At 45.6% G+C, this 15,246-nt stretch overlaps 1 protein-coding gene across 1 annotated transcript; it reads left to right on the top strand.

Moving 5' to 3' along the window:
* Positions 1-230: 230 nt before the first annotated feature.
* Positions 231-11,814, top strand: LOC147154083 (uncharacterized). The gene is made up of 48 exons (XM_086045822.1): positions 231-285; positions 401-478; positions 557-601; positions 989-1,042; positions 1,156-1,209; positions 1,345-1,398; positions 1,486-1,539; positions 1,632-1,685; positions 1,771-1,815; positions 1,888-1,941; positions 2,027-2,071; positions 2,168-2,221; positions 2,311-2,409; positions 2,483-2,527; positions 2,601-2,699; positions 2,774-2,827; positions 2,930-3,037; positions 3,165-3,218; positions 3,495-3,593; positions 3,710-3,763; positions 3,837-3,935; positions 4,023-4,076; positions 4,170-4,223; positions 4,743-4,796; positions 4,875-4,928; positions 5,044-5,088; positions 5,172-5,270; positions 5,355-5,462; positions 5,547-5,600; positions 6,499-6,552; positions 6,678-6,731; positions 6,813-6,866; positions 6,945-7,052; positions 7,724-7,777; positions 7,875-7,928; positions 8,023-8,184; positions 8,268-8,375; positions 8,456-8,563; positions 8,642-8,695; positions 8,769-8,876; positions 8,983-9,036; positions 9,113-9,220; positions 9,303-9,356; positions 9,429-9,536; positions 9,612-9,948; positions 10,038-10,228; positions 10,852-11,091; positions 11,173-11,814. Exons 2-48 carry the CDS (start codon positions 419-421, stop codon positions 11,317-11,319), a joined length of 3,963 nt encoding a protein of 1,320 aa, XP_085901948.1. The 5' UTR covers positions 231-285; positions 401-418; the 3' UTR covers positions 11,320-11,814.
* Positions 11,815-15,246: the final 3,432 nt, after the last annotated feature.

The following is a 15,246-nucleotide window of genomic DNA, read 5'->3' as shown; positions in this document are numbered from 1 at the left end:
GTTGGGTCCTTGAACTTTTTCCTAAAGAGGAACAGTAGTGCCAACCACCTGGGAAAATTAGAAATAATCCTAATCTCTGTATTTACATCTGTTATATATATTTTATGTTCAAATACAAGAAGTCAAAGAACCTTACATTTCAAATTGTCTTTTTTAAACTAATGACAAATGTGTTTGCCATATAATCTGCAGGGATTCCAAGGGCCCCCGGGTTTTGATGGAGAGCCTGGCATACCAGGAAACCCAGGCGAGCCCGGCCCCCCGGGTTTTCCTTCCCTTCCTGGGGTGAGATTGATTGCAGCATTAGAGAAGCAAAAAATAAATAAAAAATCAACCCAAAAAACAAACAAACAAAACCCACTTACCTCTTTATATTAATGTCCATTTTTGTCACCCCAAGGGAAACTTTGTGTCACAAATGGCTTCGGGTTTCAATGAGAAGTCAGCGGGCCTGAGCGGAATGGTATCGGGATCAAGGGTGAGTGCAACCCAGTATGTCCATGCGCCATTTGAGTTCATGATGCGGCCCACAGTAAGTGAACTGTTACTGTTTCAGGGTGAAGCAGGACCACGAGGACCTCCTGGAGCGTCTGGAGCACCAGTAGGTTTGGCACTCATGTAAAAGATTCAGTAAGATGACTTCAAAGCAGGAGAGGCAAACTCGTTTGATCACTCACATCATACTTATGATTTCCCTTAGTCGACCGTTATTCAATTTATGTTAAGAAGCAATTTGGTGGAGGGGAATACTCTGTTTAAAGTGAAATTTCCATACACATTTTCTTCCAAAAAAGAAACATTTTAGGAAGTGGTCACGCTTTGTTTGCTTTAGTGAACCAGAAAACAAAACTTATAAGCGACTGATAAGGGAATTGAGGTTACACAGGCAGAAGACCGAATGCAAATGACCCATTTTTCCACTATCGGTGTAAAACATTGACGTTTTGCTGGTATAATTGGCTAACATTTTCTATCTGTTCTTGTTCAGGGACCAGCCGGCGGCCAAGGACTCCCAGGCGAAGTTGGAGAGCCAGGACATATGGTAATACCTTCGAGCTGCCTATCTGACCTTTTTGCCGAGCCTGCTTTGATGGACTGGAGACAGATATGCTCTCAATGTCTCATACTTTGACGTTTCCTTGTGTTTATCGTTAGGGTGAACCAGGTCTCCGAGGGCCAGAAGGGTTGCCAGGAAAAAGTGGTCCTGATGTCAGTGAAACTCTTATGTGAAAATCTTATGACGCCCTGCATGCTCTAAAGATCTTTCATCGTTCAGATTGGTTGCGGTACTACGATTTTGGCCCGTTTGATTATTATGTATAATTGTTGTTTTTCCTCGCTTAGGGGGAGACTGGACCCTCTGGTGCCCCGGGAGAGCTGGGATTTTCAGGATCAGTGGTAAACCACCAATTCCCTCATGCATTGCCTTGTTGTCTTATTGTTCGGGCTCGGTTCATTTCATATTTAACAATGTCATCTCGTTAGGGTGCACGAGGGTTACCGGGTACTCCAGGTGTCCTAGGTCAAAAAGGTCACAAGGTACACAATACACAATATACCTGATGGCTTTTTAATGTTTTCTTGACATTTTGGGACATTAGGCAAAGAACTTGTGAATCTCTCTCTCACAGGGTGAGACGGGCCTTTTCGGTCCTAGAGGTGAGGCCGGTGCTGCCGGTGTCAAGGTAAGATTTTAACACCGATGACAAAATCCAGCGCGAGACAATCTTTATTTATCCTTCACTGGCTCCTTGTCATTGTGTTCTGCAGGGTGCTTCTGGTACTCCCGGTGCCATGGGTGCTCCTGGCCCAGTGGTAGGCAACACGTACAATAAACACACCAGAACTTTTGATGTGGACAGGTACTGAGAACTCTCTGTCTTTCAGGGCCCACCAGGCCTATTGGGAGAGAGAGGAAGAGCGGGCTCACCTGGTGCTGTGGTAGGAACAACCATCCGTCATCTATGTTGCTTTGTAGTGCCCAAAACGTTGCAGGATTGAGACATTTGATCTGTTTCTGCTCCAGGGAAAACGCGGTGCAGCCGGACATATTGGCAAACCAGGTCCCCTGGTAAGGACAAGTCATGTCATTTCATATTTTCTAAAGCTGGAGTCATTGGACTGAGTTTTGGCCCACAATAACGACCATGATATCCTTCCACCGCAGGGTCCTATTGGCATCCCTGGCGTGCCAGGATTCCCAGGTGCCCCAGGACAGAAGGTGCAATTGTAGTTTTGCCTTCAAATTGGACAAATGAAGTGATCCAATCCAATTAATGACCTCTTGTATGATACGTTGAACCTCTCCAGGGTGAAGTGGGACCGATTGGTGTGAGAGGAAGCGCAGGTCAGCAAGGACCCAGAGGAGATGCGGGTCATGTTGGACCACCAGGGCCCACCGGACAACAGGTGAGCAATTGCAGCCATCTGTTTAACGAGCCGAAAAGTTGTTGTTACTAAGCATGTCATTGGTTGCTAACAGGGAGCCATGGGGCCGGATGGGGCGCCAGGAGCCAGGGGGGCAACAGTACGTGAGCCAACTACAAATTTCTCTTTTGGCATCATTGAGGTTTATTACTGAATCTGTGACTTCTTTCCAGGGCCTAGCCGGTGTCCTTGGTCCATCAGGGCTCGTAGGCCCGATTGGGCCCCCGGGACCCCAGGGAACCACAGGAGCGCAGGGACCAAAAGGCCAAGATGTAAACAGCCTAAAATGAGAGAGAACACTTGCTCTGTCTTTTGTCACTTGCGTGAAGAGTCATCTTTTCTCCAGGGGGACGTGGGCGTGGCTGGAGTCAAAGGAGAAGCTGGACTGAAAGGCGAAAGAGTGCGCAAATATGAACGAACATTAAAATACTACAAATGTTTCTTTTATAGCTTAGTGGAGCACAGCACAGGTTAACCTTGTGTGATTGCAACTCGTTGTCAGGGCGACCATGGTGCTCCAGGTCTGATAGGCCCCATGGGAGATGAGGGGAAGCGTGGACCTCGAGGTGATGCGGGGTCTGTCGGTGACCCGGGACCACATGGCGAGACAGTGAGTTGGCCCAATATGTCATAATGGGGAAGATTGTTGGTTAAATGGTTGCAAATGTCATCCAGAATGTCAAACATTGTTATTAGGTCATAGAAGTCTTACAGTTTTTTTTATGGATTTGTTATAGGGCGTCCCTGGGAATCGTGGTTTCCCTGGCACGGATGGTTTTCCAGGTGCAAAAGTGAGTTTGCTAAATACCTTTAAGTTGCCTTTGAGACTTTCAGACACCTTTGGATTATTGAGTCTGTCTAGAGCCAAAATGAAACAAAGTGAAACAGCACTGTGTTTCTATGCCATGATTTTACTTTGTGCTCTGTAAAGCACTGGAAGAGCATGTATGAATGGTGATATACTCATAAACATGTCTTTACTTGCCTTGCCATATAAAGCAAACCAGATCACCATTCTATGTTTCTCTTTTGTCACATTTTCAAAATGTGCTTTTCTGCTGTCACAGGGAGCTCAAGGCGAAAGAGGATTGCCAGGCACAGTGGGCATGAAAGGTCCGGCAGGCGATCTGGGACGACCTGGAGAGCCCGGTTTAACTGGTGCTCGGGTAAGCACTTCTAAAATGCCCAGTTGTACATTAAGTCTGCAGAAACACATCTTTTGGGTTGTCGCATAGCTTCACCTCTCATAAATCCAATCCTGACGCTACGTTCTGACCAACAGGGCCTGTCTGGAATTATTGGTGCCGAAGGAGGAGAAGGCAAACCAGGACCGCAGGTTTGTAAGAATTCTTCTCGGTGAGTCTTTCTGAAACCAATGCTACATTTTGGAGCATTGCTGTCTCTTGCAGGGCTCAGCAGGAGACGACGGCAAACCAGGCCCAGCTGGCTCTACGGGAGGTCGAGGTTTAGCTGGACCCATGGGCCTGTCAGGAGCAAAAGGCCTCACTGTCAGTTTGACTTGACTCATTTTGCTTAGAATGAGAAGCCATTTTATCACACTTTGTCGATGATGCTGACTCCTTTGTAACTTTCAGGGTGATCCTGGGAAGAATGGAGACGCTGGCAGTACAGGCTCACAGGGCCAAAGAGTATGTTATTTTCTGTTTAGAAATTAAAAGTAAATTGAGTATCAATCCAGTTAAGGACTGAAGTGATGATGAAATACTTTAAACGTCCTCCAGGGAGTGAACGGAAAAGATGGCGAGGAGGGTGCTGCCGGTCCAACTGGCCCAGCGGTAAGTGGCTCATTCAGCATCTGAACCAGAATCGGATGACTCTCACCACATTGCCTTGATAAAAGCACGTTTGGGTTACAGCCAATCCATACTGTACATGCAGTATACTGTATACAGAAATTCAAACAAGAAAACTTCCATGAGAATAAACGGGGAGCATATGGGAGTTTGCTGGGAATGCGGAAATTGAAATGCAGTTGAAACCAAAAATTTGCGCAGATAAGTCTTGGATAAAAAAAAGACGAAAAAGCAGAATCCAGTTAAATTCTTCGTCACCTGTTGATTTTACGCACAAAGCACACAAAATATTCTCCGGCTATTGAAGCCTCATCCTTTGCATGCACTGAGAAAAGCTTTTTTTTTTTTTAATGCAAGCTACACGCAGTATTGATTTTTAAAATTGGTCATTGTGTAATTTAAATTGCAGTCAATTCCAAGTGTCCAGCTGACTTATACCAAAGTGTATCTGCAAAATGCTCTGCAACTTGACTACTTTTAATCCTGCGCTCCGTCACGCAGGGTACTGCAGGGAAGCGAGGCGAACAGGGACCACAGGGACCCATTGGCTTTCAGGTCAGACACCACTACAAAAATTCCACAATTTTATTTATGCATGAACTTGATTGTTTATACGAGCATGGGTTTTTTCAGGGTTTGCCCGGAGTGCCAGGCCCACCCGGTGAATCTGGTAAACCAGGAACTGAGGTGTGTAAATAATTCAGACATACAGTGTTATGTCTTGAAAATATTTACCTGATCATATGAAGTAGAATGTTTGAGTAACGACCCACGAATGAAGTATTTTGAATGTTGCATTCAGGGACTTGCCGGCGAAGAAGGCTCTGTCGGAACTTCAGGATTGAGGGTAAGTCTCTTGTTTCGCTTCTACGGTGTCAAGATTTTATCCCCCCGCTGTACATCGTGGTTACCATGAGCCTGTCCCAACAGGGAGAAAGAGGTGCTCCTGGCGGGAGAGGTGAAACCGGACCCAAAGGACTGCAGGGACCTAAGGGTAGTCCAGGTAGTCCAGGCCCAGATGGACTGAAGGTAACAGAGAGATAAATGCCACTGTTTCTATGTTGGAATTATAGCCAAAGGTAATAATATTCATAAGAGTCTGGTGTTTTTTAGGGAAAACTCGGTGTAAAGGGAGCTACTGGAGAAACAGGAAGTCCAGGACTCCAGGGCATGCCAGGGGAAAGAGGCATCCCAGGATCGCCAGGCCCAAAGGGGGATGTGGTAAGCGACACCTAAAACCTCACCCTGATTAAAGATACTTCAGTGTTTGACACATGAAGTCAAAATGAGGATCTTGTCCAACAGGGCTCTGTGGGTGATATGGGACAAGAAGGCAAAGCTGGAGTTGATGGAACTCGGGTGAGTTGTTTGTACCAAATTTCTCTGAAGGAGCAGTAATGTATCCTGATCATTGGTTTTAAACTACTATCCATTTTTTTAGCAGCCCGTGGCAAACACCACAGGTGTCAAACTCAGGCCCAGGGCCAGATCCGCCTTGCCACATCATTTTATTTGGCCCGAGAAAGCAAATCTTGTGAATCAAATTCCATGATTCCTGCTAAAAGCTACCAAAATTTCAAATTGTCATATTTAATAAATAAAAAGGAGTTACCCATCAATTTGTTGTGTATAATGGCAATTAGACATTGATATGGTTTCAGTCATAACGGCCCACTGTGGGCAACCATAACTGCAATGTGGACCGTGACAAAAGTGAGTTTCACACCGCTGACATACACAAATATTAACATTTGACACTGCCTGCAGCACTATTTACATAAAAACGGTGTGACACTCCTGACAACTACTACCACTACTATTAAATTGTTTTTATATTGGACTTTTTCAGTTAAAAATGATCATCTTTGTACAAATTGTTCTTGTTTTGATTCTGAATGTGGAGATTCGGCTGCTGTCTAGTGAAGAGGCTATCTATCTAAGTTCAAAAGATGGTTGCGGACCACCTCGAATCCGAAACTATTGGCCGTATCACCTTAAACAAAAAGCTGTGACAAAACACTTGAATAAAAATAACCAAAACAAAACTATAACATATATAGTTGCTAGATGGCTTGGTTTCAGTGTGTTGAAGAATGCCGAAGTGGCCCATGATTCGTTTAATTTTTTGCACACGGCACTCAGAGGGAAAACTGTGGGCAAGTCTTTAACTATTAGAGGGTCTGAAAATGTATTCGATGAGTACGTTTTTACAAATTACACAAATACTTTTACAATTAAACATAATTGTCTATTAAAGGGTGTTTCTGGTCCAGTTGGACCTCCGGGTGTGGTTGGAGCCAACGGCGCCAAGGTAAGACTTCCTGAAGTTTAAGTTTTGCATTAAAACATGACATTGACAGTCTACAATATTGATTTGATTGAATTGATTGAGATAATGCAAAAGACCGCTTTTCTACATGCGTGTGTGTTTTTCAGGGAGAACCAGGCTCCCCCGGACCAAACGGACGACGAGGAACAAGAGGAGTTCCTGTGAGTAAAACACTTTTGTCATCAGAATTCATGATGAATAATCTCTGCTGCTTCTGACTTTCAAGTGTGCACCATTCACAGGGTTCGGCCGGTGAGCCTGGTGCAACGGGTGCCGCGGGTTTCCCTGGACCTGCTGTAAGTCACCAGTTCAAAATATTTGACCAAATACTGTAATCGATACAAACCGCACATGCTTACTTTTTTTTCCCTCAGGGTGCTGAAGGTCAGCCCGGGGTGAAAGGTGAGACCGGTGAACCGGGCCTCAAGGGAGAGGCAGGACCACCCGGACCACCAGGAATGGCTGGGACACCGGGAGTACAGGTGTGCATTAGTAACAGAATTACATTGAAGGAGACTTATCATGCCTTTTTTCACATTTTTTCTCAAAACATTTTGCATTTTTTCCCTATTTTTTTAAGCCTAGCAGAAATGTGCCTGTTTTGAGGGGGCAGTTCTGTCCCATGTAAATGATCACTGCTCACCCATCCTTCGCTACTGGGAGGCTAATGCCGAGTAAGGCTTTTGTTACCTCGGAGCTTAGTACTAGTCGTGAGCCCCGATTTTAAAAAAGTGAGAGCGACCTGTGAAATGCACAAAAGCCCTCTCAAACACACCACCGACGTCAACGAACCAAACAGAAGCCAAGACATCAATCTGTGCACCCCAAAAAACATAATGTTGTTTTTTTAGTTTTTGGCTTGGACAAAAAACATTTCAGTCGAGTAGCTTGAAAGTAGAGGATCTTTGCCCAGCCTTGCTTCCAAATTATGGGTGGAGAAACTTGATGTGCACGTAGTTAATATGTACATGTAGCAATGTCACAAAGGGGCAAAATTCAGAACGCCTCAACCACAGATTTCTAACTGGGCAGCTAACAAATGACACTTCATTGTGGTTACATGGCTGACACTTCAGTAAGCCAGATATTTAGCAATTAAAAACTCTTCCCACCAGAAATATTTCACTCGAATTAATGGAACGATATGTTTCAGGGCCCGGTTGGTCTGACTGGACTCAAAGGTGGCAGAGGAACGCAGGGCGCAGCGGTGAGTCGACCATAACGCCGCCCACTGTGGTTCTGCGGAGAAGCTCAACACATCTGCTGTTGACACGAGCTTCATAAGAAGTGTTGTCTTCCCACAGGGTTCTCCTGGTTTCCCTGGCTTGCCTGGAGGTGTCGGTCCACCTGGTTCTCTTGTGAGTCAACTTGGATCACGTTTGGAGTGACATTACTTTTCTAATTGGCCAAATGGTTTTGTAAATTGCAATCTTGCACACATGCATGTGCTAGGGTGCTGTTGGAGCAGATGGGGTCATTGGTCTAACTGGAAAGCAGGGCCCCTCTGGTATTCGTGGGGAAAATGGGGCCCCTGGACTTCAAGGCGAGATTGGCGCTCCAGGCCCGGCAGGCACACCTGGAGAGAAGGGTGATTCTGGAGACGACGGTTCTCCGGTGTGTAGAAAGTACTTTTATTAAGCGCCACGGGTTGCACATACTGTGCACAGTCCTTGATTAGCTTTGTGTTTCTCCATCAGGGTCCTATTGGACCCCCAGGACCTCCCGGTGCTGCAGGACAGCGAGGCCTTGTTGGTCATCCTGGAGTGAGAGGAGAGGGAGCTATGTCAGGCCTGCCTGGTCCCGCGGTATGTAGGAATCAGCCTGCTCTCAGCCACTTCAGGCAGATGAACCCTTTTTACAATTTATTACCCTTTTTTTAATGTAGGGTCTGCCTGGAAAACCGGGAGCTCCTGGAGTTCCAGGTGGAAAAGGTCCTCCTGGTGGAGTTGGTCCAGTGGGAGCCACCGGGCCAAGAGGAGATGCGGGCCCTGAGGTGATTGGGTGTTGCAGCAGTTTTGCCAAAAGTAATTTGAATGAGTGTGTTTGTTAACTTTGTTTTGTGTTCAATCAGGGTGTGGTTGGTGAAGATGGACCTCCTGGGACGGATGGACTCTTAGGGGCAAGGGTAGGTGGAGACACATGACGAGACTTGTGGCCAGACACCTGTGTAAGCTTTTCAACACTGTGAAACTTCACAGGGCGATCGAGGTAATGCTGGTCCTGAGGGTTTGGCTGGAGGCCCAGGTTCTCCAGGAAATGAGGGTCCCGTGGGAGCAACAGGTAGTCCGGGACCAAGAGGCGAAAATGTGAGTTGTACCGATGCAATGATTCTAACATAGATGGCAACTACAGTGTGATGGCACTGTAAAAAAATAAATACAAAATCCTGCTATTTGCATATTTTGGATTTAGGGTGCCAAAGGCTCTCCTGGACCCCATGGAGCACCTGGAGTACGAGGCAAAGTGGTGAGAACACAGTCTGCACAGTCTCCCTTACTCTATCATCAAACAGGATATTGAATCTCTTTTTAAATCTCTTTAGGGCCCTCAAGGACCACAGGGAGAGAAAGGACCAGCAGGTGAACAAGGAGAGAGGGGTCAGAAAGGTCACAGAGGTTTTACCGGTCTCCACGGTTTGCCGGGAATTGCTGTAAGTGGATACTATATCTCTGTATGTGTATTTGGAGAGAAGAAAAAAAATGAAGACCGCTGTTGTTTTATTTGTCCTTCAGGGGGCCACAGGGGATGCAGGTATTCCAGGTATTGTCGGACCAGCTGGGCCAAGGGTAAGGTGCAGAAAACATTCTCAGAACTGAAGGCAAAACCCAACAGAATTACATAACCTTATGACTGCACAGGGTCCTCCAGGTGTGGTGGGTCCACCTGGTAAGGAGGGGAATCTTGGACAGCCAGGAGCAATGGGTGCACCGGGAAGCAGAGGAAACAGTGGTGACGTCGGAGTGCAGGTAACACTTTGGTCCGATGTTCAGCTGTCTTTCTGTGGACCAAAGCAACCATGCTCTTTCTTCCTGTATTGTCAGGGCCCTGTTGGAGAACCAGGACCTCCTGGGCCTCCAGGCCCACCTGGACCTCCCACTGCAGCTGTGAATGAGTACTTTGCAGCTCCCATGGATTTTGATGAACGTGGCGTACCAGAAGCTGTGGAGTTCTTCAAGGATGACGTGGCGGCTGACCCTCCTCCACTTCCAGAGTTTAATAAAGATGAGGCTCTTCCTGATAAGAGCCCCATCATTATTCATACCACTCTGAAGATCCTCAGCAGGCATGTGCAGAACATTCGCAGTCCAGATGGGACAAAGGAGAACCCTGCAAAGACATGTCAGGACATCAAGCAATGCTACCCACAGAAACCAAGTGGTAATTCTTCTTATCAATAATAGCTAAAAACAACAAACAAAAAAACCTACACCTACTCCATCATTAACATATGTTCTGTTTGTCTCCAGGCGAGTACTGGGTTGATCCAAACCAAGGAAGCACAAAAGACGCCATCAAGGTTTTCTGCAACATGGATAGCGGTGAAACTTGCATCACCGCCAATCCGGCCAATATTTCCCGCAAATCCTGGTGGACAAAATCCACTCCAACTGTCAACAAACCCATTTGGTTCGGAGCCCAGATGTATGACGGAACCCCAGTAAGCAGATGATATGATTATTGCTGTGCACTGACGGCCTATTAATTTCTCTACTTACCTTTGGACATCATTCAAAATGTTTGTAAATAACAGGCTTACAAGTTATGCCTGGTAGAGCCAGAGAAACTACCGATGATGTGAACTGAGACAGTGACAAAAACATGTTTTGTGTGGGGTAGTGCCGCTGGATGTTCCACAAAAGATTTAGATTTTTTTTTCAATTTCCTTTCAAAAATGAATTCAACCAGTGGAACCTGTGAGTGAGCAGACCCAGGCCAATTGACAAATAGTTCTATAGTGAAGACAGCAAAACTGCCTGGTGATGGAGTAGCCACTTCTAAGGGACAGACTAAAAACCAAGCCTCCATCATGCCTAGTTGGGTAAACTTTAAACAACACTTTCCATCGACCACCTGAGGGGCACGCCTGTGGCAATAAAATTGCCAGCCATTGTAGCCTTTTCAGTTAGATAGCACTCGAGGATACCATAGTCTTAACAGATATTAAGGCAGCATCAGTCACTAATCACTCATAGGCTAGACTCATTTACAAATGATGGTAGTAAAGCGATGGTAGTAAAGCTTACCATCATTTGAGTGTAACTCTGCGTCAAACCGTTTCAGTTCCGCTACGGAAACAACGAGGAGCAGCCAAACACGGTGGCAGTTCAAATGAAGCTACTGCAGCTTCTCTCCAAAGAGTCCCACCAGAGCATCACCTACCACTGTAAGAACAGTGTGGCTTATAAAGACGGTAAGGGGACCATGAAGAAAGCCCTGGTCCTAAAAGGGGCCAACGGTCAGGAGCTGAGGGCGCAAGGCAATAACCGCCTGCGATACACCGTCATTGAAGATGGCTGTGCGGTAAGTCCTCAGGAACGACGGAAGCACAAAGTATCAGAGATGGGGAAAGAGTTGCATGTTTTGTGTCTCCTTTCTCCGCAGAAGTCAAATGGCAACTGGGCTAAGACAGTGTTGGAGTACAGGACTCAAACCTCAATCAGGCTGCCCATTGCGGACGTTGCGCCCATGGACATTGGAAAGGCCAATCAGGAGTTTGGCCTTGACATCGGACCTGTGTGTTTCTCATAAAACACCATACCAGGAGAAATTGTTTTGTGTGGACTTGAGAAAATGACTCCACTTCCTGTGAGCGCTGTGGATGAAAGCTACATCATTGCTGTCACATGGGGCTGGAAAAGACGTGTGACTGGTAGAAGGCCACCATTATTTATTCGTCTTGTCTGTGAAACCTTTGTCTAGCCTTTTGAGTAAAGGTGTGCTCAACAAATTCCTAACGCTAAGAGATGAGCAGCCTCATGAGGCATTTCCATTAAGAACGTTACAGACTAACATATTTCCAATGCAGAACATTCACGTTTACATGTGTAGCTCTCAATCTGGGTAGAATAAAATGATTGATCCTAAATTAAGTTCTATTCGGAAACATATCTAGTCTTTCAAACAAAATGTTTTGTGTGTTTTGCTAAAACTCTTTGTCACCTGTAAATGCTACATGCTTGACTGTAAATTTAAATTTATTTGTTTTATTGTTGACAATTGATTTAGAATAAATGTCTTTTTTCCGGGGTGGCTGAGCTCATTCCACACAATGAAGCACAAGAATAAAATAAACATGTATTGAACGCTTAGAAAACAGCAAAGTACTCCCGAGGTAAAGTTTGTCCTCTGGGGTGAGCCGTTCATTTGCAGCAACCCTCACGTTATGCCTGGGTGGCTGAAATGAAACCAAGCAGTCCCCACAAAATGTATACAGTAAACATCTTTTAGGCCACAAATAATCCGCTTCTAGCTTGAGAACACATGCTGACCTGGCAGGCGTTTCCCCAAATTTCAATGTGTGTAAATGTTGGGGTGTGTGAGCGTAGCGAGCACAAAGAGCTTGAGAGGAGGAACGCATCCTTACAGGAAGAACAGGGGCTAAAGTTCAGCCTGCACATGTTTCTGGGTCGACCTCGCCGCCGCACCAGCGCTGAAAGTAAGCCCACTCTCGCCACTTCCTGCAGCCAGGCCGGGCATCGGTGGAAGAGGTCATTTTTAGATGGCTGCCTAGTTGCATGTTATGAGGAAAAATTCAACATGAGGAATATGGTGTGGTTCGGAAGTGTGTGTGTGTGGGTGTGTGTGTGTGTATGTGTGTGTGTGTGGGTGGGTGGGTGGCTTTGTGTGTCTCGCCCATTTCAGACATTTTCTCACTTAGAAGCTTCTCAAATGGAGACTGTACAGTAAATCTGTTCCATATCACAGTTGTATTCCAAACAATCACATTTGATTGCTGCTCACACATAGGCTTACAAAATCACATACAAGCATAAATATAAGCATTAGCCCTTGTCATAAATAGACATCCATGAAAAAAAAAACTATATCGCAAATCATTCAAAAATCAACAAGAACGCACTCCATCCAAAAACACCAACAGTCCCATTCCAAAATGTTTACGGAAAAGAGCCCCACTGCTATCAAAACAGACCCATTCAACACGATTAAAAAAGCATTTTCAGTCAAGCTTCTCGATCTTAACCCTTGTATTTTTGCCGAATCCTTTGTAAATATTGTTTTGCTCGCAAAGTATATTTTCCATATTTTATTTCAGCTCCATTGTTTTACCTGGGAGCGCGTCCGCCTCACAGTTCAGAGGTCGTGGGTTCGATCCCGGCTCCTGCCTCCCTGTGTGGAGTTTGCATGTTCTCCCCGTGCCTGCGTTGGTTTTCTCCGGGTACTCCGGCTTCCTCCCACATTCCAAAAACATGCTTGATAGGTTGATTGGACACTCTAAATTGCCCCTAGGTGTGATTGTGAGTGTGGTTGTTTGTTTGTCTCTGTGTGCCCTGCGATTGGCCCCCGTCTACTGCCCGAAGACAGCTGTGATAGGCTCCAGCACGCCCGCAACCCTTGTGAGGGTAAGCAGTATGGATAATGGATGGATGGATGGATGTTTTACCTGGGTGCTCCCAACACAGTTTTTCCCAGAGGTGGCCATTTTACTAAAGCTTACCACTCCGTCATTTGTCATCCGTCAGCAGCCTGGGTAATCTGTCATCCGTCGATCCGTTTATTTTTCAGCCGGACCAAACGTCTGTCAGTCAGTCTGCCATGTTATTTTAACCCCGCTTCCGTCAGTAAAAATCAAAGGTCCGCCAGTCCGTCAATCGTCAAGGCGAAAGAAAAAGGTCCCACAGATGAAAAATCCATCCATCCGTGGAGTGCACGATCTACATTATAATGTGTGGGCTTGCTGCTCAAACAGCATTACACTCACATACATTTGACCTTTCACATAGCCTAAGCCTACTTATTTGCCAATCTATTGAACCGGGGCCTGCTGCAGATTTAATTCTTAAAAGTTTTACTTTCAAGTTTGCTTACTTTAACCAGACTCCCATGTCACCTAGTTGCCAAAGGTACAATCCTGGTGGATTAAAATGCTTCCTAGTCCTTGTGCATACTGAAATAACGTTATCATGGCAATAAATGACTTTTTAATTCCACTTTGATGCCATCGTCTTCTTCTCCCCCTCTTCTTTTTCTTCTTCTTCTGTCTTTTAGTGGTTGGCAAACAGCTTTTGGTGCATTACTGCCACCTTCTGAAATGGAGTGTGGGACGGCCGCAAAACAATGTTTCACAACCTCCTAACCCTACTCTTTCCAAAAATAAAAATAAAAATGTAAAACTTAACTCACAAGAACTTCTCTGTAAAACTGTCTTTGTATTCAAAGCTACTTTACTACCCCTTATGTCATTAATTAGTTGTTGGTCCCAGCCTGACTAACAGATGATTCCGTCTTTGGTGCATATCGCCACCTGCTGTACATATACAGTACTATTTAGCCACGCCCACCTCATTAGTCACTCTGCTCACCTGGGCACACAGGTGTTTCAAATCGGCTCTCACTCAGCCACTATTTAAGTCTCCCCTAAATGCTTTAGCCCCCAGGGTGGTCCCAGGGTGGTCCCAGGGTGGTCCTTGAGAGCACCGATCAAGCACCGATCAAGCCTGTCTTGGATGTGTCCCTTCTCCAACACACCTTGTTCAAATGTTAGCAGGCTTCTGAAAAGCTTGCTGATGAGCTGATCATTTGAATCAGCTATGTTGGACTACAAAGACATCTCAAACAGACTAGATAGGGGACCTCGGGGATCGGACTCAAGGATCGGACTCAAGGCCTCTCTGCTTACTAACACTTTGCCAGAGTCTGGTCCAGAGTCGATAACTATTTCTTTCTAAGTGTTTTTGTTTTTATTTCATTTTTATTCTATTCATGTATTGTTTTTCTTATTTTGTAAACACTCTGCTTTGTGCTGCTGTGACACCAGAATTAATTTCCTCTCTGCGGATCGTTTGAGGATTATTTTACTGAAGTCCCATGAAAATTCCCAGAATTTTGCCTGCCATATAGTCAGAAATGGCTACACCTCCATGCTCCAAGATTTTACACTTTGGCGGCTCCTTTTATCCACGCGGGCTCTCCAGGCGCCTGCGACCCTGAGATGACTTGGAAGTAACGCCCAGCCGAGCCCAGCTGGGACGTCTCTCGCTCGCTGAGGAGCCTCCGTACGAGAATTCCCAGCAACTCCTTTTCCTTCCTGCACACCATACGAACCTGCGTCTCTCCGCTGTCACTCCAAAACACTTCAGGGACATCCTGAGAAGCACTCAAAGGTGCTCAAGTATTCATATTACTGTCTATATATGTTCAAATTGGGATATGCCAAAATGGTTTACAGTAATTGTGGGAATTAGTTGATGTGAGATGACATAGTTTGGTCATTTTCCGCCTGGAAAATAACTAATGCTATCATGCAGGTGCGAATTGTAGATGATCAAATCTAAAGAGAACATTGCTGAAAACGTTTGTGGATATTTAATGTGTATGTTCTCACACAACCGCACCTCCTCCGTCCATGACTGTTAAGGGTAATGGACCATGTTAACGTCCCACCTTTTCCAAGATCCTGGGTGGAGCCTCAAATGGTGGCAGTGCAGAGAACAATTG

The sequence above is a fragment of the Filicampus tigris genome, chromosome 1, assembly GCF_054856515.1.
Source record: "Filicampus tigris isolate MCC_2025a chromosome 1, RoL_Ftig_1.0, whole genome shotgun sequence".
Taxonomy (NCBI): Eukaryota; Metazoa; Chordata; class Actinopteri; order Syngnathiformes; family Syngnathidae; genus Filicampus; species Filicampus tigris.
This window is presented reverse-complemented; position numbering and strand designations above follow the sequence as displayed.